The 27,296-nt window shown below is 38.0% G+C and overlaps 1 protein-coding gene across 7 annotated transcripts in view; it reads right to left on the reverse strand.

Annotated features, from left to right (window-relative positions):
* Window positions 1-27,296, reverse strand: part of LOC310902604 (VPS10 domain-containing receptor SorCS1-like) — a 292,328-nt gene that overhangs the window by 145,931 nt on the left and 119,101 nt on the right. For all 7 annotated transcript variants that reach the window (XM_083844425.1, XM_083844426.1, XM_083844427.1 and 4 more), the window contains one exon: window positions 19,550-19,649. In XM_083844425.1, the coding sequence (XP_083700551.1) occupies window positions 19,550-19,649 (100 nt within the window). The remainder of the gene's footprint in view (window positions 1-19,549; window positions 19,650-27,296) is intronic.

Below are 27,296 nucleotides of genomic sequence, written 5' to 3' on the forward strand. Positions count from 1 at the left end.
GGAATGGAGTAAGGAAATTTGTGTATTTTTATTCCAATGCTTCTTAGAAATATTCATAATCAAAAAAGAAAACTCTTACTTCCATCAGGAGAAAATTCATGAAATCCTTCAATTCTCCCCCCTCCTCTCTGCTTTTGAAAAGACAAACAGGTTTGAACACTTATTTCCCAAAGACAGTGCCACCCTTGGAAAAGAAATATTTTCAATCTCCTATGCCCCTCCTCTTCCTGAAAAAAGAGTTCTCAAAAAACACTGGTCAACTCTAATTTCAAGAACAGATGAAGCAACCCTTTAACATACAAATTTTGATAATTAGTATGAAAACACTTTGCACTGTTAGCTTATTCCAGCTGAGATTCTGTCTACCAGGTGTTTTCAGATCTGCTTGCACACATTTGTGTGTGAGGGGAACCACTGATCAAAAAAGAACTGACAATGAAAAGTCTTTCAGAAAAAAATCCAAGTTACAGATACTTTTGAACAACTCTTTTCAATCCAAATTCTCCTTGTTAAGAGGTATAGATTCTTAGTCCATATGTAAATAAATTCTGAAACAAATGCATAACACAGTCTATCAAACACATCTACCCTCACAAACGTGTGTTCTTACCCCATGGAGCACTCTCCCACCCCAGCTCGCTTATCTTAACAGCAGTGCAATTTGTCGTGAACCAGCAGTGCTGGCTGCTCAGTGCAAAGCCACTTTTAAATGCCTTTGCTACTTAGGGAAATTTTCAAAAATGACAGTGAAACGACATAGTGGAGATGAGCTATAGCTCAGCTTTTTACTTATGTTTTTTTTTTCTTGGCATGTCTTTGAGGAGAGGAGCAATTAGCCATTAAGAGCAGACATAGTCAGATGCACAAAAAAACCCTGGGCATTTTTCTTTTCCCTGAATGATGCCAAGATTCCTCTTTTGCCTTTAAAGGAAAATAGCCAAGACCACTGAGAAGGAAAACAGAACAGACACACAACCAGCTAAGCAATGCCTGGAGGGCAGCGATTATCTGCATCTGGAAAATGCAAGGTTTGGATCTCTATTTGCTCTTATCCTAAAGTGATGCAGGGGGGTTTGGAAGAGGGGGAATCATGAAGAAAAGGAGTTTCTTGTATGGGCTATTAGCCTAGCTAATGACATATCTTCAACACTTCACTCAGTCAGTTTAAACTAGGTTTATGATGATCTATGATGCCTTCAAGGAGCTCTGGTATTTAAAATATATTTTGGGACCAAGGCGGTGGGATGGGCACTTCTGAAGAAGCACAGCTGTAAGAGAGGCCGGAAAGAGAAGAATATTCTGAGCAACATAAAAGTCCTAATAACAGTGGGTAGCACTTAAGAACACCTCCAACACCAGTAGTGATGAGAACTGCCATTCTCCAGCTGTAGTTTGACAGTTCAAGTGAAATAATTTGGGAAAGGATCCAAATTCCTACTGTGTATGTGCTCATCACAGCACAGATTGTTAGTCAACGAAACCTTTGTTACCAAGTTGAAGCAAAGAATTAAAGGGACAATGAAGATAGTGACACCTTTCCCTGTAAAACTACTTGCAGGTGGCTGTCAGCACCTGAAAAAAAGGAGATGAGATGGAGGCTGAGCTTACTCTGTGATCACTGTGCTGTTAACACCTGAATGATTGCCTGCCTTCACACTTCTTACCCACCTGCCCTCACAGCAGAGTGTAGTGGGTCTTGATATGCCTTCTCAGTGTTGAAGCCTACAGCGGTCTGAGAAGAAGAGGCAGCTCCAGCCAAGGAGAACCTAACGTACCCTGCTACCTGCTGTATTCTCACTTACTGGGTGACTACTGGCAGCCTTTCACTCCTCTGTAATGTGATGGTGACCTTTGTAACCATCATGTCCACTAATTTTCCTGGACTCAGACACTACCCATGAGCAGGCTGAAAAATATCATAGAATCATACAATTATAGAATATCTGAGTTGGAAGGGACCCACAAGGATCATTGAGTCCAACTCCTGGGTTCCCAAAGAAAAAGTCAGATCACGTGTCTGAGAGAGTTTTCCACGCACTTCTTGAATTCCATTAGGCTCAGTGCTGTGACCACTTCCCCCGGGAGCCTGTTCCAGTGCCCAACCACCTTCTTGGTGAAGAACCTTTTCCTGATATCCAGTCTGAAAAAGAAATATACAGTTCCTGCTGCCTGCTGGGCATGGGCTGGGCTGCACCATGGGAAGGCCGCAGTGAGCGGGACGGGCCAGGCCGCAGCACCTGGCCAGGACATCTCCTCTCAGAACATCCATTTCAACTTTACAAAATTTCACCTAAGCTTCTAGCTACCTGAGGATGAAATTGAGACAGGAATTATGAAAAGGATTTTTTTTTTTTTTTTTTTACTTCTGGAAGTTTTCTAACTCTTTGCTATGCTCATGAATAATTTTATCCAGAGAAAACAAAGCCACAGCCACTGGACATGAACTTCTTTTCTTATGGTGAAGAGAAGACTGCCTGAAGACCTGCCTGAAGAGAAGAACGTTGGACATGCTCTTGTTCAGCCAGGCAGAAGGCTGTCAGTCTAGCTCAGAGAGATCCATTGTTCACTTGCATTGCAAAAACACCAAAGACAGACAAAAAAACATGCCCATACGTTAAGTGACTGAGACGATTACAGATTTTCACAGGCTGAAAGGGACAGAGGTTCTTCCACATGTTCAAACCTGTGTAGAACTTATCTTTAGTGCTCTACACCAATCATTAAGATGGCACATTTTATCAGGATTGAAACAATAACAAAGACTTGCATATAAGGAGTATTCATTGAAGGCAGTTGCTGTGAGCTAAGTACCTGCCTGACCCTCTGTACCTCCAAAAAATCACTTCTCCCATTACACAGTATCATTAATGTTGTCTGTGGTCACAGCCACCCTTGTACCTGGAAGACCCTTGGGAAAGAACCCACGTGGGGTAAAAGTCTGACCCAGAATGAGGAAACATGGGCTAATTTCATTTTAGATTAAAATCAAGCTGGACTACAGCAGCCTTCAGTGTGAATGATTTGACAGATTACCGTGTAATATTTTATGACATTTAGGGATGGATTTTTCAAAAAGATGAGACATTTATTTTTTTCTGAGCTGTTGCATTTTAAAGAGAGAACAGCCCTTCTACTGTTTAGAATTGGAAAGCAGATAACCTAAAGATATGCTGGTTAGGACCTGGTGTTTTATTTGTTGGTGGTCGTTTTTTTGGTTGTTTTGTTGTTGTTTTGTTTTTTGAAACTGTCTTCCACCCCAGCAAAAAATGTTTTCTCATTATTATTCTGACAAATTCACTTCATAAAATATTAGTGCATCTAGTTTAGCAAACTTCTTTTTACTGAAAGACATGTTTTTCTGATCTCAAGTGGTATAGACTGTGCATCTCTCACAAGGCAGTAATGTACAAAAGCATATAGTATAACGTAGCACCTATTCATATAATTCCAAATAGAATCTATACATGCAGCTTTTACTGTGGCTGTAATTTAGATATATTGAATAATATAACCTTTTTATAGTGGGAGTCTATTTTTTATTATGCATATGAATTAACTATTAATAAAAATTGTTTGCACTTAAACAACACCTCACCTCCCAAAGAAACTCAAAACATTTCTCAGTGAAAAAAATTTCTGTTTTGCAGAGGTCAAGAGCTAGCAGTTCCAGGTATAAAGCATCACTATAGCTTTTTCAAAATTATGAGGCAAATGGGGAAGCAAGTACAGAAATAAACCCAGATTACTTGAAGTCTAGGTTCTTAAAAATCTTTACATATCTTAAAGTCACCTCCCAACTGCTTTGAGGGTTAAGACTCCTACAAATATGAATATAATTCAGGTAACTCAAGTACTGATATTAACAGGCTTCAGCCATATAAGGAAAGCACTCCATTTTCATGACAGGCAGGTGTAATCTATATTAAAATCTATGCCCCTGTTGGTGGTAGCTGAATTAGCTGGAAAGCTAGCTTGGGCTGTGCCAGTCTGCCACTTGCCAGTGGCAAGATGGACATACCACAAAAACCTGAGCTTTGGCCATGTTGGCATCCTCCTTCTCAACCCACAATCAGTTCTGCAATGGAGGTGCCTGGGCAAGCTATGACTATAAACAGATTTGTTTATATCTATCCTCTCTTCAGTGAATCTGATAAAGAATCTAACACCTGGATCCTTCTGACTTAGCTCTATGAGACTACATTGCTGCATCTGCTCTCCAGAAGGTGAAAAACCAAGATAAACTCAAACTGCCTACAGGTTCTGCTGTATTGGTTGCAAACAGTATCAACATTCTCAGAGAATCACTTCATGGTTGACTTTTCTGATCAATATCGACCATACAGTGATGATTAGTCACATGCTATTAGCTAAGAAAATTCTCAGTGAAAGTTAGGGAATCCTGGGGCGCAAAGAAGTGGTTTATTTTCTCACAGAGTTTCTTTTTAGTGCACACTCAGCATGCTTGCAAATAACACATTTAGAGCCATCCTTACATATAAACATATACGTAGCATGATTTTAGGTTCTTGAATATTGCAGAAACATAGACTGAGCAGTGGACAAGTGTTGGAATCTGGAACACTCACAGAAATAACCTTGCCATCTGAGACATTTCTTAATCACCTCTCTAGTCATGACTCTGCTAGTGCTTTGCAACATCTTTTCTTTTATTCCTAGCCCTTGTTTACAACATCTATAACTGCAGCCTTAATCTGAACAGCTAATGTCATGATCCTAATTACAGGACCAAGTAAACACAGGCAGGCTGACACAGCTAAAAAGCAAAAATAAATACACATTTTTTTATTTTATGGCTTCTGATCTTGTGGGTCTCTGCTCTTATCAGTCAGTAGGAGAAAAATAAATGCCTTTTTTTTTTTTTCCATTTTATTTAGAGGATGTGAGCTGCACAGATACTGTGGGAATGGTAGTTTATGTACATCCATCCAGTGAAGCTGGTAATCATTGCTCCAGGATTTATCTGTATGCCAAATTCACATCAGATGGTTTTCATTTCCTGTCCAAATTCTGCCTGTTGGACAACCATTTCAACTTTATTTTGTTGTAAAGAGGAAAAATTTATTGCAATATATGACCTGCATAACAGATAGCGAAAGGATCAGGGTTGCTCATCCGCCTAGATATGGTGACGTCAGTTGAGTTAATAGCGTATGTCTGCACTCACAGTAAGGTTAAAACTGCAGATACACTTTTTGATTACCCAAAATTTGAATTAATACCTCATTGGGATGTACAGAGCAATTCACATATTTCAGAGTTATTTTTCAGGCTGCCTGCAGAATCAGGAAAATGGCATGTACACACCTAAGACATTTAAGAACACCTTAATGAAAATACTAGTTTTAATATTGTGGCATAACCTAGGTGCTGAGCCCAAACGTCTAGTATCTGCTGTGCCTACTGTCACAGTTTACCATGTAAAGGCTGGGTGGGAGATTTCTCTAAGGCAACAGTCTCCAGAGAACCATTCCACACTGTCTTTTCTGACCTGTCAGAGAGAGCAGTAGCTTAGTATCAGAGAAAACAATGCGGAAGTGAAGCCAAAACCCAAACTTAGAATTATCGAGTTAGGGAGGCTTATTGAAGGTGAAGGCACTGCTCCTGTAATACAGATGTAATTACATGTTTTAAGCCAAACTCAAATTCTCTTTAGACACCAATAACTCCAGGACCAATGCTTCTCACCTCATAAAGCCTATGTCACATTTTGTTCTAGTAATGTTCATTAGAAAAGGGTTCTTGGCTCTATCTTATCTCTACCATCATCTACAATGGTTCTCTTCAGATGTGAAGGAAACTGTTTTAGCAAGTGCAAAGACTTCGTCTAGTTCTACCTCTTAGCCTTCTCAGGTAAGTCTCAATACTTCAGTTTCTCTTTATGCGGCTACAATGAATCAAGGTTGGTTGCTCTCCCTCCCCCATATAAAAAGACTTAATTAACTGGTGCTGCTTTCGATTTTTAATATTAGAGCATTATATGGCACAGATGATAATCTACCTCTTTATCATACAAACATAGTTGCCTCCTGCTGGCATCAGACATTAGAAGTTAGTATTCATCTCTAGGGGTTGGTCTCCTAAGTCATAATCTTTCGCTTACCACCTCTGATGGCCAAAAACAAAAAAAAAAAAAGTAGGGATTTTAGTTTATCCCTAGGGAAATTTCAACTCTACTATAAAATACTTTTTTTTTTTTTCCTTTTCTGTATTTTTTATTTTTCCCATAATATATGAAATAGTATCTAGCAGAGCTTGACAAATCTGTTCATGCAGTTAATTCATCCTCCAGTTCAGGAAGTTTTATTCTTCCAGGTTTATTAGACATAAAAATCAATCTTGAGCCTGAATCACATCTAATACAACCTTCTCAAACTGGCAAAAGAAAACACACAAACAAAAAAGCATGTTAAAAGTCCAGAATGTTGTAAAGCACTGTCAGTATTTCCAGAGATTGGTAGCCTTGTTCTTGGAAAGATGGCGGAAAAGTGGTTCTCTGAAACTGCAGAGAAGTAGGACCATTCAGATGAAATGGTACACATGAAACCAACCAAATTGCACAAGCAACTCATTTTCTACATCATGAGACCTTGGACATCTACATCTTGGACCAAAGATGAAATATTTCTTTCATGGTTCCCTCTCAACAGTGAAGCTACTCAGTGGTTGTTGACAGACTCGGTTTATTTAAATCACATTTACTGGATTCTGGATTTAATTAAAAAAAAAAAAAGATCGTTTCAAGTCTGTGTAGGGAAGAAAATGCAATGATTCATCAAATTCCACTAAGCATTGTATAGGACCTGGAAAATCATTCTTCCTGTTTCTAGTTGTTCAAAGTGCCACAGAGTTTTGTAAGTAAAACAAAAATTAATTCTTGGTCTTAACCACACACATCCCTAGAACTATCTTTGTCTAAGTCACCAAGTGCAAGGTTATTTGGCACCAGCTGATAGCTGACTATCTGACTTGAACATAAAGGCACAGAAATCTCTGCACAAATGTCAACATTTTGTCCACTAACTTACTAAAAGATTAAGAGAAAAATATGTATTGAGAAATTCATAATCATTAGTAGTGAATAAGCAACACAAAACAAACTACCTTATGCTGAAAACAGGAAGCAAAAGGAAACAGAAGTTGCTTTATGGCTATCCAACAAGTTATTGGCAAGAATTATGGCTTACAGATATTTTACATGCAATTTTATTAGAAAGTTTAATTCTCTCATAATCAAACTTGTATAAACTGATATACATTAGATTTTCAGAATTCTTCATCATCAGAATGATTTAGAACCCTCTGGCAAACTTTATACACCGTACACCATTTATACACTGTAAGCCTATGTACAATGCTGGTTTTAAAATTGAATTGCCTTCTGTAATAAGCATCAAGAAAACAAATATGTTGAACGTACAAAGTTTGATACAACCTCAAAGATCTCAAACAAGAAGAGATGACAAAAAGCAGACACTTGAACTATTTTCAAAATCCTGATTAAAAAAAAAATACTTATTCTGACAGATGTTTGACTAGATATCCAAACATTTTCAAAGCAGAAAAAAACACCTCCATACTCTATCAGTAGCCACTCCTACCTCCATAAATTTCAACTAAAAGGAGAAACATATTCTGGGAAAGACCTAAGTTACAAAGTATAAAATAACAGCAAGAATTTTAACCATAACATGCAACTTTGCTGCTAGTAATGAGCATCACAGTGATCGTTTCTAGCAGTTTGTAATACAAAGACAGCCTCTGTTGCTCAAGACACTTCGCAGGTTCACAGTTCTCCATGATTCTCCCCTTAACTTTCATAGCATAGTAAAGTACTAGCAAGGCCCACAGAACATTTGTCCTACAACTGTTGTCAAATTTATGCTACAGAATAATTGGAGCACATTAGGTGAAGGAAGAAAACAAAAAGAAGAAGTAAGCAAGCAATGCCATCATGTGAAACATATCTATTATTTTCCTTGGATTTTTCTCATATTCCAACTGAAAACATTAGCTAAAAAGCTTCATAAAAAGTAAGTTTTCCCCAAAGTACATACACATATTTTGTAATTTTCATTTTTGTTATCTTTAACAAAGTTTCAGTAATAAATGAGATGAAAATCCAACTAGTTCTGTCTGGCAAAGAGCCACAGCTCCAATTACAGCAAGCACTATGGGAATAAAAGTAATAGATTTTAATTGGTGCCCTAGGGGAAAGGTCGGTCTCCTTGGAACAATGGGAGTCTTCAGTGGTAATTGACTGAATGCTCCTGTGAGAGCTTGTAAATGTCAGTAACACTCTTGAAACAGCAGCAAAAGGAAAGGTTTAGCATCCTGGAACTTATGGAAGAGTTTCACTGGTGGACGTATTATAAAAAGAGGGTGGTGAAACACTTTAAATAAAGGACATGACTTGGAAGCTAGCTCTCATCTCCAAGGTTCAAAATGCCAGACATTTGAAAAGGCGTGAGAGAAATTAATTCATTTTCAAGATAAGAAGGGAATATTTCAGGGCGCAGTGGTGTTAGACACACAGAGGTCTGGGGTAGCGGATGATTTGTGAACTTTGCCCAATGCTATATTGGATGACTGACTTCAGCTTTCTCTATTCCTTTGAAATGGTCTACTGCATATCTTCTCCCAGGCAGACTTAGAAAGATGTTTCCTTATTTCCTTTCTGTTCTTTAGTTGTGGTGAAGAGAGACCCCTTTTTTTTAGCATTACAAATGAAGGGTACAAACTTGCATGGATATTATGCAGCTAGGGATTCCCTGCCAGAAAGGAATGGTGTAAAAGGAGATCAGATTTTCCAGCATTGCATGAATTAGGAGAAAAGAGTTGTGTTCTGTTTTGTTGTTTTCTTTGTTTTTGTTATTATTATTATTTATTGGCTAAGTTTACAAAAAAAAAAAATCCTCTATTTAATTCCTGTCTTTGCATCTGACTATTTTATATTTTATTGAATTTAGCAAAACATATACTTGTTCCTATTTATGAACTAGGATTAACAATATTTCTTCTCAAGTATGTACAAAGAACCCATAAATGACTGAGATTCTCAAGAATTAGGCAGAGAAACTGTTATATTTTCTTCCCTAAGAGATGCTGTCCTGCTGCCTTTGGTTCACCTGCAATTGTTCTTTAGTTTCTGGAAGCTGAACAACATTACATTAGGCAGGGCATATAGATATAGCTTGCATTTCTTTCCTAAATGCCAAAAACTAGGCATAGACTGCTGTCCTTCAAGTCTGTCATACTATTTCATTAATTATGTATCATTAGGAATAGGAATAAATCAAAGACAAACTGTGCACCAGACCCCCAAACACAAAATTGCTGTTCAAAGCAGAGGAAAAATCTCTACCTGCAAAGATCCTAAAATATGAGGAGGATAGAACAGACTTGGCTTGATGCAGAATGATGAGTAGCAATAATATGGTATTAAGTTCTCTGTCCTGCATGTCCATAAATAGCTGTAAACCCATTGTCATGCTTCTAGCCTATTAAGGAACTAATTCTAGTAGACTGCCTTCACTAGGAAGGTTCCGGAATAGGCAACATACTCAAGAGCAGAATTCACAGAAAGTACTGAACTAATGAGCAAACAGACATGGAACCCAGCGTCACACCATACACTCAAGGTTAAATCATTCCATGCTCTAGAATATATTCTGGCTAATTACAATAATGTTCAAATTTTGTGCAATTTGCTATATAAAGGAGCCCTAGAATAAGGAAAAGTGGTTTTTTTTTTGGTTGGTGGGTTTTGTGTTTGTTTTTTGTTGTTGTTGTTGTTTGTTTTTAATCTTGTTTGGTGAGGACAATATAATTCTGAAGCACAAAAAAAAATCAGAAAATGACACAGTTTTGTCATTTTCTGATTTATTTTTTTTGTGTGTGTGTCACCCTATTGTCTGCTTTCTCTATCTGTATATTTTCTGTCTGTATTCAGATGAATGTATCTAAACAACGCAAATGTGAAAAAGTTATTGATATAGGCACAGGAGTGCCTCATCATTCAGCAGATGAGGCAAAACCATGAGAAATGCCTGCATACAGGGAGTTTGGGATGCAAAGACCATATTACCATTTACTCCCGGTTCCTTTGTGCATATTCCTGATGATTGTCCATTCAAGGGACTAAGGACAGAATGTTCTTGCTGCAACTAAATTGCTCAGCTGTCCTAAATTACGTCTAGAATCACTCTCCACTGATTTTTCCATTGCCATTTGTTGTCCACTGCATTCCTTTCTCATTCTCCTTATTTCCTCTGATGAAGAAATCAGGTATATAAAGTGGAGACTATGAATACTTTTTACATGTACATAGGACCAAGGCCTAAATTAGTATGTGCAGAGAATTCACAGTATTTTACTGTATTTAGACTGTTAAGGGTAGGCTTCTAACAATGACAGAATCAGCAAAGTGATTAAGAAAGTATTTTAAGTATCATTATCATTATAAATTCCCATTGTTTTCAATGGAATTTAAGAGTTGAAACATTTCAAAACAGTTATTATGGCTTTTCACCCCCCCCCCCCCCAAAAAAAAAATCCATTTAATATTTATCTCTTTAAGAGAGAAGAGACTTGGATGACCTGAACAGAAAAAAAAAAAAAAAAAAGGTTTGAATAGAAATAAGTGCTTTCAATCAATGTGAAATTTCTCTTTCTCTAAATAGCAAAATCCATTATTCATAATGCTCTATATACAATAGAACACATTGTAAATTTGATTCATTCTTGTCAAATAGTGTGTTAATTTAAATGTTTCTTGCCTTTAAAATATTCTGCCTTTAAAATATTCTACCACCCTTTTTTTTTTTTTTTCTCCAAACTACACTGGCAGTTTAAGAAAACAACATACTAGCTGTGTATTTGGAATACCTGTGAACGCAACTCTCTGAGATTAATAGTACTTCTGAACATGGTAGTAGACTCCTCCACAGGAAAACGGGTAAACTGGTTATGTGCGAACTTTTAGGCTTTCGGACTGTACTCATCTGAAAGCTAAGTCATGGTAAACAAAGAAAATTTTGTGTGCTCATACCCCCAAGCCTCTCTATGTCATTTTCTCCAAGATGTAGTAAACACTGTATTTTCCTTGCTCTTCACGTTATATGCCCTTCCTAAATCTTTTTATTCTTTTCTGGCTATTAATTAAAAAAGGTAGAGAAATGGAATAAGAAGATTTCAGAGAAAAAAAATATGGATTTAAAAAGAAGTACAGGGAAACAATCTGATTACAGTGACTTATTTTTGGTAAATTTTAATCTTTGTAGCCTCTGTTCTGTGCTACCTTTGACTGAATTATTGCCATTTTCTCCAAGAAGCTTGGCCACTTCCAAAATGATCTCTTTGCTAATTCTCATGCTAGCTGCATAGAAACCAAATTCTACATTTTCTTAGCAATCAGAATACTTTCTAATTCCATCCATTAATCTTTGTCACCACACCCTTTACTCTGTATTTACCAGCATTTATCAATCAGAAGCTTCATAACAAAACGTGTTTTTTTCTTCTCTATTTTCTTTACTTTCTTCTCCTTATACTTCAAGCATAGCTAGACAGAAGGCATAACACTCCCATATACTGTGATTTAGTCATTCATTTCATCATAACAACACATGTAGACTACGAAAGGGGTGAGCAATTGCAATCATCTAGTGAACATGCATTACAGATTATACTATCTGCTAATTAACAAATACTACATATGACTTTATTGCAGGCTTGGCAAGGGAAGGTTGAGTTCAGAGCTCCCGTGGTGAATATTCATGTATAATGCATTTATTTGTTATTTTTCACAGCTCCAATCCTCAACACACCAGCCATCATATGATTATACCACAGTATCACAGTATTATTTCCTTTAAGCTCAACATCTGAAGTCATATAATAAGACAATTTCAACATTTAATGAACAAACAAGTATGTTCCTAATAGAAAACAGCAGTGAAATGATATAAAAGTGAGAATTAGATATCTATCTTTAACAGCTCAGAATCCAGAAGGCAAATGAAAACAACCTTACTGTATATATATTTTAGTCCAACTTCATGAGACTCTGAACAAGCTGATTTTTACCTGCTTGGGGCTAGTTTTTTCCATAGTGGAAAAAATAAAAAACAGTGCTAGGTGAACTGGCTTTTTCCTGGTTTAAACATCTTGTCTTACTTATACAAATGGACAGAGCTACAGGTTTGACAGTAAGATGTATCTGCTCTTTAGTTAGACGCTTACTTGCACTACCAGCAATCCCAGCTGCTGCTACGCAGCCTGCGACCAACAACTTACTTCTCTGCTCTCTAAACTGCTGTCATATATCCTCTCTTGCCAAAAGGGATATTGTCTGTTTCAGAATATTTGGTAAATTGCTGAGGAATTAAAAAGGGATCAAAGAACTGAGGGACATTCAGCAACAGATTATCTTGCATTAATTTTAACTGTCTGGTTTATAGAAAGCAGGGAATAGAGAAACAAGTCAGAATGGAAGTAACACCTTTGCAACCCTCCTCAGTCTGCGTGAATCTTAGCTCTAAAGATGAATTCTATGGCTCATAATTTTCTATCATTAGTTTTAACACTCAGCCTGTCCTTGGAGACTTCTGTGTGATACAACGTCATACTGTAGTACAACTTTGCGTGGGAAAATGTCAAAACTGCCACTATTTTTGATAGCCTTACAAGAGAAGCAGCAGAATAAATGGGCTTTGATTTCATTTCATATCCAAGAAGAGATATGAATGTAGAATAATGGTAAGGGCTTTGAATGTAATGGCTATTGTGAGAGCTGTCATATGCTGTAGGCATGAATCAGAAAGTTTGGTAGTGAATGATGCCAGACACTTCAAAAGTCAGAATATTCATTTTGAAAGATGAGATTCTACCTTCACTTTGTTAGCATGGATCAATTTGCTTGTTAATTATTGGTTTCCCATGAACTCAGTATTAAAGACTAACAATTCAAGACCAGCTCTTCAGTCACTGCTGCTTTACAGATCTTCATTGACTTCAATGAAATCCTACTGATCTTCAGCTGCCTGAGATCATATCAAAAATATATGAGGAAAAATCTACATTTCCAAACTAGCAATTAAAAATATTTTGACTATCTTTTTTGTTTGTTTGTTTTGATATTGGTGGGCACAAAAGGCAAACTTCTGAAATAGAAGTCAAGTCTATTCTCATTCAATAGCAAGTGTGCACAAGCAGAAGCAGTGCAGAGGTAGAAGTATTAATCTTGAGTCTACAGATATTACAAACTGAAGTGAAAATCATGTGTGTTATCATAAGAATATAAGACTTTCTAGCAGTCACCAATCTTTTCCACAAAAATATCTTATTTGCATTAGCTTCATAAAATAAAATAAAATAAAATAAAATAAAATAAAATAAAATACTGCAGCTTTTAACAGCAGTAGACTTACTCCATCCCTCTTGTGGAACTGCACAAAATGAAAAAACTCTTAATTTAGGGGTAAGGCATCCCTTCTTCTACGGAAAGTGTTCTATTATGTGCACAGTCTTATCAGAAATCCACTGAACCACCACGACAGCCCAAAATAATTCTGAGCCATGTAGGTTCAGGATTTCAACTCTTTCTGATCAGGAGGTGAAATCTTAAACCAAAATTGTTGAATGAGATTACACAACTGTACTTGGAGAAAAGATATAAGCGAGAAAGAACCCATATTCTTCCATTAGAAGAGCACTGAAGAAAAGGCTCTGTATTGCTATCTAGCCCAAATAGCCTATCAGACCAGCAAAACCAGAGGATGATTCCCCGTCCATGCTCTTTTGAATCATTCCCTCTAAAATATTTTCTCTGAAGTAAAAGATGAGGCTACTAAGCATCATCTATAGTCATAGTGTAAGGACATTAAAAAAAAAATCAAGGGGGCTTCTACATATATCTTCTTATGCTATATGGGTTTTATTCTAAACAAATTTTCATCTGATAACATTTATCTTTCAATCTGCAAAACACTTCAGTATAAGGTGGTTCCTCCCTTTAAGAGAAGATCTCTTTTAAGAAGATCTCATTTAAGAGAAGATCTCTTAAATATCCCATTGAAATCTCCTGTGGAATACATCATTAAGGAAAAATAAAATATTCACATCTGTAAGACAATGCCTTTTTGGTCCCTTATGACTGCCTCTTTCAAGGCTGCACTTACAGCCCACAGCTAATGAGTACCTTTCCTTCCAAATGAAAAAAAGAGCAACAGAATAATCGATTTTATCACCGCAAGAGCAGACTACAAGAGCACTTTGGGTTATTGGCATGACTGATCGACTGTAGACCCAGGGTCTCCCACTGCGCCTAATTTGCTAAGGACACCATCCCTTGACAGTCACAGGATCTGGCTCAGTCTGCAGTGAGTTGTGCTTTGAGCTCTGCTGAGCTCTAACCTCTCTGATACAAACTGGCCGTCTTTACACTAAGATTTACAGAGGCCTACAAGGACGACACAACTGGAAAGAACTGTATTTCCTTGAGCACAAAAATCAAGCATTGCCATCACATCAGTCTTCAGAAATTTTCCACAGGCGAGAGAGAAGATTTTGATCCTAATCTGATTTCAGCAACTGAAGGTATCAACTTCTAGAGAAAAAGCAATGACAGGTAGAACTCAGGTTCATCTCTATGGACAAAAATGTTTTCCCCAACGCTCAGAAGATCGGGTACAATGGCCAGCACAAAGCACATAGCACTGGGTCTCAACTTTTAAACAACTATACAGTTGTAGTTTACATTGCAAAACTATAAACCTCCCTGAAGCAAATGAACTCTTCTAATAGCACAGGATAAAAAGTAGTGCTCAATCATTCACATTCAGGCTAGTATGGGTAAATCTTCTCCTGTCTTTCATGATTGACAGATAGAAAGATTTCACGAACTCTTCTCCCCTCCACCCACCCAACACTAGAAAGAACAGAAGGCTGGGGCCCCATTTCTTTAGTTTCCTTTCATTTAAAACTCATTAATAGAAATGAATTTGAAGCAGTTAGGGATCTAGTCAGAACTGAAACCCATGCAATTATATTTACAATAAATACCCGTTATCTTTGAGCTACACACACAACAGGGCAGTGTTTAACATGCTGTGATAAAGGTGTTAATCACAACACTAAGTATAAAAGAAGAGGAAGGCATCTGTAATCCATTCATCTTTTGAGAGAAAGAAAAGAGGACACTGTACTGCACAGCAATTATCCAAACAGTTGGAGGAATAAAGGGAAAATTCAAGGCAGGTCTGTAAAAAGAAGGAGAGAACACAAAACGAAAAACCTAACACAAACATTCAAACCTACAGGAAATGTCTGATGCACCAGTCCTGTTAACAGCATAAAGTTGTTGGCAGATATTATCACCCAGTATTTATTAATTAACTGGAGATATATGGGTGCAACGGGCTTGAAAGTACAAAGAACGAACAGACCGTGCTCTTTGCAGAGCCAGTTTGTGCAGTGTGCTGTATACAAGGATGCAGTGTCTACATGAGCCAGCAGAACATTGTTAGTCAAAGAAAACCTCTACGTAACCAGTTGTAAAGTGCCCCCCACCCACCCATACCCACTTTTATTTCCATAGCTATGATTTTCCATGTAATGCTTGAAAGCAACCTATTTGAAATGTTTTCATAAAGAAAGACCATAAAAACTTAGTGTGTGCAAATTTGTAGGAAAGCGAATGTCAAAGTTTTGCAACAGGATTTTCAAGTTATCAACATGGATTTCTAGTTTGTTTTACTTTTTAACCCACCAGTGCTTTATTCCCAAACAGTATTTCTTCATGTAGAAACCTATAAATCATTTTATATCCCTTCACAAAAGGCTGTATGCACCTAAAAAATAAACCAATGTTGACATACATAAGCCTAGGGATTTATTATACATTGGGGATTGTCTCTTTTGAAAACTTGTTGACAAATACTCAAACAACCACAATGTCTTTTGCAAGATCCATGTGTTATGATTTTTTTCTTCCCTGGTCTGTGACATCAATCATAGGGACAGTTAATACAGTAATTTAGTGGAAGGAGAGAATACTGAAAAACAGGGTTTCCACCTCTCTTATTGCCAGGGCTAATACATCACTATATTACTTACCATTTTCTGTAATTTCCTAAAGAAAATACTGTAATTCAGAAAACTAACAAGTGACAGCCATAGGTCAGCAGCTTAAGTTGTAAATAACGGCTTTGTTCTCACTTGTATTTTCAGACCACCCCTTTGTAATATGACATTGCTTGCAGTGTCTGGTTAAAGGATTTAACTTCATGAATAAGGAGATAAAAATTGGAATATGAAAGCTTTTAGAAAGAAATTAGCAGTCATAGTGAGAAGCTCTGCAAATCATGTATATTTATAGGTACATATTTTTATAGGCAGAGCAGAGCAAAAAAAAAAAGAAGTATAACAAACAATTTATTCAACTCATGTTCCATAATGTGAAAATCATTACAAATTCATGAACAAGTCTATTAATTATTTGAATAAATCTAATTACATGCATTCTATAGTTCAGTGTTCTAACTGCTCTGCTTTTCAAAGAACAGACAAGACTATGTACAAGATATACTTGGTTTCCTCATTGGAAGTAACTGGTCTTGAGTTAGCAAATTCAGCATTTTCCTTGTTTCAATGGGACTATTACTAAAAGTTAATCAAGTGCTAAAAGGACTTTTTTTTTTTTTCCAGTAAGAAGGCAGCATCAGTAAGTTAAGCACATGATGTCCCCCCTTGAATCACCACTGTAGCAAGATCTACCTGCAAGATAATAAATAGACTACCTATTTTTCACTGCTGAATAAGTCTTTTCTCTCTGCAAAGGAAAAGCCTCGTGGAACAAAGAACATTGAATGTTGCAGGTGCAGTCGGAGAAAAATCACTTTCTACATATTACATATTTAGGGAGAACACTTTTACCATTTGCCCAGTGTTAACAACAGTGGTGTATAAACCCTTCATACCCACAAAATGTATATTATAAAATTCATATATTTTAGAGCACTTGAAACTCTGAATGAAAAAAAAATGTCTGCAGCTAACCACTTGGCCCACAATAGTGAAACAAAATGCTACTTTCAGAATAGAGTTTCTCACAGCTATATCACAATTTCAGGAAAGGAAAAACAAAACAAAACAAGAAAAGGTCTTAGGATCCAGAGGTTTTAACTGAAAATGTTTTTGGTGTTAAAAGCTGTAAATGTTTCCCCATGCTTTCCATTCCATAGCAGGTATGATAAAGACCCTAAGGCTTCTAATATTTTTGCCTTCCGCTGCAAAAGCATTTTTAGTGTAGAAGTACTACATAGTTCTACATTCTCTTCCCCATGTTTTCTTAATCGTTGGAGATGAGCTAGGTGTTTAAAGCTAAATGTGTCCTGGAGGAACAATCTGATATTATACAGAAATAGACAGCATAAGCAGATCCTCCCAAAGTTCTCCATGCAGACCTAATTCTGCTCTTGTGCAAATAAGTTTTGTAAAATTCAGTCTTAGACCTTTACTAAGGTCTTTTCATCCCAGGTGTTGCAGCTTTCCTCTGGCACTGTCCCATATCAATTACAGGCCAACTTTAGTTCAGTCTGTTGCCAGAATGGGCAGTTCCACCCTTCCAAGTGAAACCTTTTCTTTTCATCTATTTGTTTTTTGAGCTGGAAAGGTATTAATTTTCAGGCAGGTTAGTCTTTGATCCAGCTCACCAGATGGCTACACAAACAAGTGTGGCAGTGTGAGGGAGGGAGCGGGAAGATGCAGCCAGAGGTGGTGAAGGATTTTCAGAGCCAGCATGAACTTAAGTTGTCCTAATATGCCTGCAAAACCCTTAGTTTCTGCTTAGGTTTTTCTGCACCACAATAGTTAAGGGATCATACAGATTTTGCCCAGCTAAAACACTTATTACTTCTTTTGGAGAACAGCATCATTGCTCTCCAACAAACATCAGGCATGATTATATGTAAACTTGCCACACTACAGTTTATGTGCCAGGAGATTATCCTTTCAAACCTCATACCTGAAAGACATTTGAGTGATTTGATAATTTTGTTATGCAGCTTCTAATGAAAAGCTTTAGATCTCTGTCATGGGTCAGTTGTAACGAGACACTATCCACTAACTTGGGAATATTTAATCCAATTTTCATCCTAAGACTTCACCTTGCAGTCAGTAGGAGAAAAGCAGGCAACACTTGGATGTGATTTGCCTCATCCTAGGGTCAATTTCTTAACAGGTCCAATGACTTACACCTAGAGGTGCCAGTTTCTTTTGAATAAAGAGTTAAACATGATCTACAAGAGAATAATGGTAGGCATTGCCCCCTCTCTTAGGACAGGTCCTTCTGCTTTTCCTATTCTCTCTGAAAGTATAAGAAAATGTTTTAATGTGATGAAAATAACATCAATAGTAAGCTTAGCTGCCCAAATATACAGTGCCTCCTTCGCTAATGAGTCTTCACTAGCATTTTTTGCTGAAGCAATGCAGTTCTTACTGGAACAATTCAAACTATGCACTAGGACAGAAAGCAAAAAAAAAAAAAAAAAGAAAATGACATTATCCAGGTTCATAACCCCTTTGGTAAAAGATAAAGCTGGAGTTTGGCCTTCTATACACTGAGTGTGCATAGTCCTATAGCTAAAAAGTTACAAGGATAATGATGTCACCACTACAATTTCTTTAATCATGCTTTGATTTTATATTTTTTATTTTTTTTTCCCACTGGACCAATATATGAGGAAATCTGAAATGAAATAACTAGTAATTTCAGGAAGGTTTAAGCTACTTTTTAATGTCCACACAAAAACAACAGTATTAATAATTGCTTATCATCAAATATGAGGTAACCCACATAACAAGAACCTTTAAACAATATCACTTCTACTGGCATATCCACATATAAGAATACAAGTCTTCATCATCATTGCACTGTGCTTCATCCCTTCGTATTGCATACCTCCAAATTACAAAAAAAAAAAAAGTCAAAAACGTACATCAGAGAAGGCATCGGTTTCCTTTTATGAATGTCAGCATTACAAATTCTTAGTAAATTGTTACTCAGCAGGGTGCTTGCATGATTAAAACCTTCTGGGCTTTGGAATGCATTTTCTCTGCAGGACTTAGTCAAATCCTGTTCAGTTCACTATTGGGAGTACTTAAAAGAAATAATGTTACATACAACCTGGTCACTGTAGATGCATTTCTGTCATTTTAATGAGTCTCTGTCAATTCCAGAAAAAATCACCACCAGGCAGAAGATAAGCAAACAATTAGATACACAATACCTATTACATCTATCCATTTAATGGTCATCTTTTGCTAATGTATATTCCCTGAAGTACACAGGTAGGTGGTATGGGTGGTCTAAACCAGCATATATTTTGGTGAATTTACATATTTTTTTCAAGGTCAGGGAGACAGAAAGAGAGTTTCTAGTCAGTAATAGTGGATATTGAAGAAACAGGAAGAGTTTACTAGGACAGAAGTCGCAGCAAAATAAAAATGAGTCAACCACATTATCACATACCTTACGTTTGTTTGTTGGACAAACATACAAGTAGCTCAAAATAGTCTTCAGGCCAACTTTATCATTCAGTTTCTCATATGTTGTCCCATAATCCGTTGACCTATAATTCAATAAGAGATTTCATAAGTATAAACACTTAATCACAAAACCACAAGTCACTTGGCGGCTTTTCAATGTAAGTTATGCTTTACATAGTAGAATGGCTCTCCAGAGCTTTTTGAATGATTCATGTAGTATATAATGATACTTAATTATATACACACAGCATCATGTGAGTGCTTACAATTTGCATTTAAATTAGATTAGGAAAAATTAAAACAGTATCTTCCCAAAGCATTTTAAAATAAACACGTACAATAAGAAATGATAAATTCTGCATATAGAAGATGATAATGATTGTCAGAAATACTAAATAGCAGACAGTAAGAGACTAGAGTTATCAGCTCAATGTATACTTCAAGCTTAGACTAAATTTTTACTAAGGTAAGAGTCCTTTCTCAGCATATTCTAATGTAGCCGCTTCAGTTGATTGTTCAGTTAAATTAGAGTTCAGTTTTCTATGAAAACCAGTGATGTGTTTTTGAAAAAACTAACCATACAAGCATTACAGCTACAATTTATGTAGTTTTGCTCACACAGACCAACAAAAAGTATGGACACATTTTATTCTTGCTTTAAGAACAATATTTTCCCCCCATTCAGCAGGGAAAATAATATATTTGTTATGAGAGTTGCCCATAGAGACTACACGGCTTGGGGAGGAACAAAAAAAACACAAACAAGACTGTACAAAGTTCCCATAATATCTGTTCTGAACGCTTGACTGGAACCAAGATCAACTATCAGCAAAGTTTTTGTTCATTATGCAGCTCATGCTTGCTTGAATGATGTCCTAATATCCGAGGAACTTAGAGAATCAGCCCAAGCGTAGTGCAGTTAGCCAAATTCACAAAAGGTATTTAAAAAATACTTAATGCCTACCAAAGTACATTATCTTTTTATTTATTTGTTTGTTTTTAAGGCAGTGGCACAGGAATTAGATTTTTGGATTGGATCCCACATCTACAGCTGACTAAATTCATGCCATAGCTTCTGGGATTTCAGATTTTGTAATCAGTACACGAATAACACAAGAAGGCATCAGCTTGGACTTTCATCCGTTAAAACAAATTGCAACAAAATGTGAATTTGCATTAAAGCTGAGTCTTTGTATTTAGGAACTTTATCAAAGTATTTGCACGTGTCTCGTCTTTGTTCTGTAACAATTGGCCTGTGGTCTACAAAAGTGTTTTTTTCCTCCCCCTGCCTCTTGTAAACGTATGCTCCCATATAGGTGCATGACCTTTGTTGGTTAGAAGATTAATGCCAAGTTCTCATAAAGGGAAAGATCAATCAGAAGATAAGGTCATCCCTCTCAGGAGCACAGCTAAACTAACCCAGCTATTTCCTTGGTGGTGGGAGGAGGAGGACACTGCTACAGTTATTTCTATTACTGAATGTTTCAGAGACCTTCCTGTGTTAAGGGGAAGGGAGAGTGACCACAGCTTTGCCAAGGACTGCTGGTTCACTGTGGTAAGCCTCTCCATTTCACTGCCCTGCCTACTCAGAAATCGTTATTTCTGCATCAGAAGCAGGGCATGTTCTTGTGAATTTTAAGCTGATAAAGATTTATTAAAAAAAAAAAAAGACTAAATCTGACCTGCTGAGTTAGGAAAAAAACGTATAAATGAAGGAATGCACCTCTTTAAACCAGTGACAGTGATTTCAAAATGGGACCCTTCAAAGAGGGGTAAGAATGAAGAAAACCTGACCCATAAAATTTGTTTGGAAATTGTTAAAGAACACCCCCACCACAATACAGCCAAACAGATGTTGAAGGCCTATTGCAAATAATAATGTTAGTCAGAAGTGCCAGCCCTTTCTTACTTCAAATCTCTAGGCAATTATTTTGCATTCACAGCTTTATTTACAGGTAATGCCATCTACAGATGGAAGTGTACGCTTCTGTCAACATCTATAAAAGCAACTGAAATGTTGGAAAACTTGGAAAACCATTTTTATTCTGTTGTTGTTTTTGCAGATAGACAGATATGCAAGTGATAAAAGGTGCTACTGTTAGATCTTGCTCACATCATCCTGTTCTAAATTAGTAATAGCCAGTCCTCCTACCTGCCCAGCTACAATCTGTTTTCTCTTACACCACTTTATAGTTACCCTTAGATTTAATAGACAGATAAATATCATACAACAGCAGATGGGTACCCAAAAGTGCTTTAACACAAAGAGGGGCAGTAGATGCACACACACACAGAACAGTGGAACAAAAGAATCATATAAAATGAAACACCACATATACCTGAAGCCTCTGTTGGGATGCAACCCAGGGATATCACCAAACTGCTTTTATCTTATTCCTATTATACGTATGTATACAACAGAGCAGACATCAATTAGAAGCCTGAATAACAAACTCTTCATTTGTTGTATTAAATAGGTATATAAAGCAGCATGGACTCCTACCCTATGAAAACTTATCAGCCATTTGGTGATCCAGGAAACTAGCCTAACCTGAAAGTGTTGCAAAAGACAGATGCACCTCAGCAGGGCCTAAGAAGTAATGTCAGCATAGGATCAACAAATTAAATCCCTGTTATCTGAAGGGGAATGGATATATATCACTCCCACTCTTTGTGGGGTAGAGCTGCTTCTCTGAAGCTCTGCAGAGAGAACTCTGTTTTAGTCTGTGTAAAATAAACAGAGCAAGCAGATCTGGCTAAATCATCTGAAAAGGACTAAACCCAGGACCTGCAGACCTGAAAAACACACAGCAAAGAAACGACATACCTTCTGAACCACCTGCTGAAAAGACATAGCCAATGAAATAACTACCTATAACTGAGCAAACAGCAAGTCATTTTATTAGGTCTTGTGTAGACATGCATGCTGCAATGTTTTTTTCCATGTATTTATTTATTTATTTGCTGGGGGGAGAGACATTGCAGAATAGGTTTCATCAAATAATTTAAATCCCCGTGTAAAATGTTTCATTTCAGAATGTGGGTACAGTTATAGGCTAAGTCAAAGTAAGTCCAGCTGAGTTTGAAACACGAAGGTCTGCAGAGAGATATGAGATCTGTGCCAATCTAATTAAATGAGAAAAAAGCCAGATGTGTTAGGACATTGTGGATGTTACTGAAATGCAAATGAGTTAGACTAAAAGAATAATTTTCAGAAACAGAGTATTTAGACTCCATTCTGATAATTTCACACCTGTCCCACCACTTTAGTTGTAATTGGTTCCACTAAATCAATCCCAAATTTTACCGGTAGCTGTTTAGAATCAGACTTCCTACTTAGTTGGTGATTCAGAATGATTTCTGCAAACACCCAATGAGATAAACATTTTAATTATTACTAGTTTATTTGACAGTATAAAAAAAAAATAATGCCAAAACTGTGGGACTGAAACTATGACTTCGTACATAATAAATTAAAACAAACCTCAACTAAAAACATGTAGAATAATTTATTTTTTGCAAACTGTTTGCAAGAAATTTGACATTTAAATAACTTCATTATTATTCATTGATGGGGCTTTTCCCTCTCCTTCTGTCAGGGTAAATGACATTTCTATTATAGTATTATAATAAACTCCCACACATTTTTAAATAAAGTCACTGAATTCCATTAGTCTACCTACTGTCATGAATACATCTCAATTCTTTCCTACCAATATTTCACAACTATAATAGACAACCTGAATCACCCAGTTACACGAACCCTATGGAAATTATCTTCTTTCTCAAGAAGCACAGACAAATTCAGAGGACTGTCAGTATGAATATATACATTAAACAAACTCCCTAGCAAGTCATTGTTTACTCTCCTTTGTTACAAATTTAAGGTTGTCTGTACTTATTTAATGAAAGCTGCTGAAGACTTGAAAAATCAACCATTTGATTGGTTGGTCAAGGTTTCTTTTTGTGAAATATCTTTCTGGAATACTCATTTAAAATATATATATATATACACACACACACCAAATTTAAGCTCTGTAACATCCTATCTCCTGCCTGTGGAGGTGTGCAACTCCTTTTATGGGGTACGACTTTCACCCCATAAAAGGCACATTAACAGATTAAGTCCCTTGTTATAACACTTCATTAAGAAGCATTTTATTTCCCTTTTTGCCACCAGCTATGCCTGCTTTTTGTATACTAACAAGACTTTTTTTCCCCCCTTTTTCCCCCCCACCTATCAGCAGAAGACTGTCTTATGTATGATGTCCTCACCCTCCTCCTCCCTGCACAGTTTAATTTGCTGCTCTATCTGTTCTCAGAATGGCAGCCAGCCCTAGAAGGCAGGGATAGATGCATCTGTAATGTGGTTAGGGAGCAGCAGAACAGGGCAACCTGTCACGACCCGAAAGAGTGTGAAGAGGTGGGCTCTAGTCTGTTTTTCCTTCTGCACATGAATTCAATCCTGGCAAAAGTCAGATATTTTAAGTAAGAAACAGCAATGATTATAAGATTATCTGTTCCAACTTCTCACATAACTACATTTGCCACCTGGTTTGCCTCCAAAGGGACTGGCCAGTTGATCACAAGATTTACCAGTTGCTGTCAAATTGCTCTCTACTTGAGCAGATTTTTGGATAGAAGGATTTTAGATTGCAGAAGGCAGAACTGTGGTGTCACAGGCTGCTCTTACAAAAGGCTTTCACTAAAGAAGTTTTTGAATAAAGGAATAGTTACCATTTAAAATGATCTTGCATCTCTTAACATGAAAAACAGTGGAGCTAGCAATTCAAGAGCATATTTGTGTTCCTGCATATGGTGTCTCCAGCCTAAATTCTACAGTATTGTTGTAGACTTTTGCATTCTTGCTTTCTGGGGATTTTTGCAGACTGAGGTGCTATTCCCTCATCACTTAAATTGAAACCTTTCCTTTATGGTTTTATAGGCAAGTACTAAAGTTTCTCATTGATTTTTGTCATGCCACCGTGTTTCACAAAAGCTAATAATGTCAAAGTCTTCTTCAACAGATAACCATTTAAGTTCATATGTTCCACCTATTAAGCCTTTCACAAGCCATTGCTAGATGCCACTTTTGGCTTGGTGCCTATTTTGATTTAACTCCTTCATGGGTAACCCCAGCATTCTTTCCAGAAACTAACGATCTGATCTCAGCTTCTCACTCAGAACAGCTGATTTTTCTCTCCTGTTCTTTACTTTCATTGAAAATCACTCATTTTTAAAAAGAATGACCTCACCTCACCTGAATATTTCTCACCACTGTCTGACATTCTAACCCATTGTATAAATACTTCTCCAAGGCCTCCTCCATTTCCAGCCAGAACTGTGTGGCTCTCTCAGGGACAGGCGTTCTGAGGGAAGTTATGTCTCAACTTTGAAAAGCAACTGCAAGATATAAATGCAGTGAAATCTGTGTCCTTGGACCTTCCTCGGGCACTCTTTCTGTGCAAAGAGGCTGCCCTTGCCCTCATTTCTACATGTTTCTCTCCTGATGTTACACTCTGAATGACAGTTGGTCCCCTTCAGCACACAGGCTATCAAGTGTTTAGGAATTTCTCCTGTGGACTTTTTAAGGAAGAACACAGGATTCAGGTGGGAGTCCCCACCACGGGAAGGTGGGGATGGCAAACTCCCAACCGACCCTGAACGTGTGCGGGATTTGCTACTCCACCTGGATCCCTACAAGTCCATGGGTCCGGATGGGATTCATCCCCGGGTGCTGAAAGAGCTGGCGGACGTCATCGCGGAACCTTTCTCAATTATTTTTCAACGATCCTGGGAATTTGGAGAGGTCCCGGTAGACTGGAAGCTGGCAAATGTGCCGATTTACAAGAAGGGTCAGAAAGAAGACCCTAGCAATTACAGGCCTGTCAGTCTCACGTCAGTGCCTGGTAAAATCATGGAGAAGATGGTTCTCGAACTTATTGAGGCTCACCTGGGGGACAAAGCAGTCATTGGTCCCAGCCAGCATGGGTTTGTGAAGAGTAGGTCCTGCCTAACTAACCTGATTTCCTTTTATGATAAGATCACCCGTATGATGGACCAAGGGAAACCAGCCGATGTGATTTTTTTGGACTTCAGCAAGGCTTTTGACACAGTTTCCCATAGGATCCTACTGGACAAAATGTCCACCATACGGCTAAATAAAAACATCATACGATGGGTGAGCAATTGGCTAACGGGCAGGGCCCAAAGGGTTATGGTAAATGGGGCTGCATCAGGCTGGCGGGCGGTCACCAGTGGGGTCCCTCAAGGCTCCATTTTAGGGCCGGTACTTTTCAATATTTTTATAAACGATCTGGATGTAGGAATAGAAGGTATTTTGAGCAAGTTTGCTGATGACACCAAACTTGGAGGAGTTGTGGACTCGAATGAGGGTGGAAAGGCCTTGCAGAGGGATCTGGATAGGTTGGAGAGCTGGGCGATCACCAACCGCATGAAGTTCAATAAGAGCAAGTGCCGGGTCCTGCACCTGGGACGGGGAAACCCTGGCTGCACGTACAGACTGGGCGATGAGACGCTGGAGAGCAGCCTAGAAGAGAGGGATCTGGGGGTCGTGGTAGACAGCAAGTTGAATATGAGCCAGCAGTGTGCCCTGGCGGCCAGGAGGGCCAACCGTGTCCTGGGGTGCATCAAGCACGGCATCGCTAGTAGGTCAAGGGAGGTGATTGTCCCCCTCTACTCTGCGCTGGTGCGGCCTCACCTCGAGTACTGTGTGCAGTTCTGGGCACCACAGTATAAAAAGGACATGAAACTGTTGGAGAGTGTACAGAGGAAGGCTACGAAGATGGTGAAAGGCCTGGAGGGGAAGACGTACGAGGAACGGCTGAGGTCACTGGGCCTGTTCAGCCTGGAGAAGAGGAGGCTGAGGGGAGACCTCATCACAGTCTACAACTTCCTCCTCAGGGGGTGTCGAGAGGCAGGAGACCTTTTCTCCATTAACACCAGTGACAGGACCTGCGGGAACGGGGTTAAGCTGAGGCAGGGGAAATTTAGGCTCGACATCAGGAGGGGGTTCTTCACAGAGAGGGTGGTTGCACACTGGAACAGGCTCCCCAGGGAAGTGGTCACTGCACCGAGCCTGTCTGAATTTAAGAAGAGATTGGACTGTGCACTTAGTCACATGGTCTGAACTTTTGGGTAGACCTGTGCGGTATCAAGAGTTGGACTTGATGATCCTTATGGGTCCCTTCCAACTCAGGATATTCTATGATTCTATGATTCTATGATCTTTATATAAAATCTTACTGACCAGCCAGGGCCTTTCTAAACAGAAAGCATTCTTATCCCTGCCTTGGTGCCTCTGTTAAAGGCCTTTCCACAGCTCGGACCCAGCCCTACCATGCTTTCCTGGCCTCCTCTTCCTTGTTTGATTAAAGAATCTTAGCAGAATTTTATCTATAGCTAAAACTATGTATTTTAAGCGGGGATTAATCTAAATTGGAGCTTGTTCAAAGAGGTGTCCGGCTGTTTTTTTGTTTGTTTTTCCACCATTCATAAGGGTTTGGTTCAAAATGGTGGTGTTATCATGTGACCTGACAGCAGTGACAAGGCAAAGAGTTAACATTTCTTTAATTTCATGACTGTAATGGCAGTACTCATGTCACAGCACTAAAAACACTTCAAATTTACCCTGACAGGTGGAAATTAACTTTTAAAGACATCTCCAGGGTAAAGAAAAAGAAGGGATTTCATAACTCAAGGGACCCACA

This window comes from Anser anser, assembly GCF_964211835.1.
Source record: "Anser anser genome assembly, chromosome: 7".
NCBI classification, from domain to species: domain Eukaryota; kingdom Metazoa; phylum Chordata; class Aves; order Anseriformes; family Anatidae; genus Anser; species Anser anser.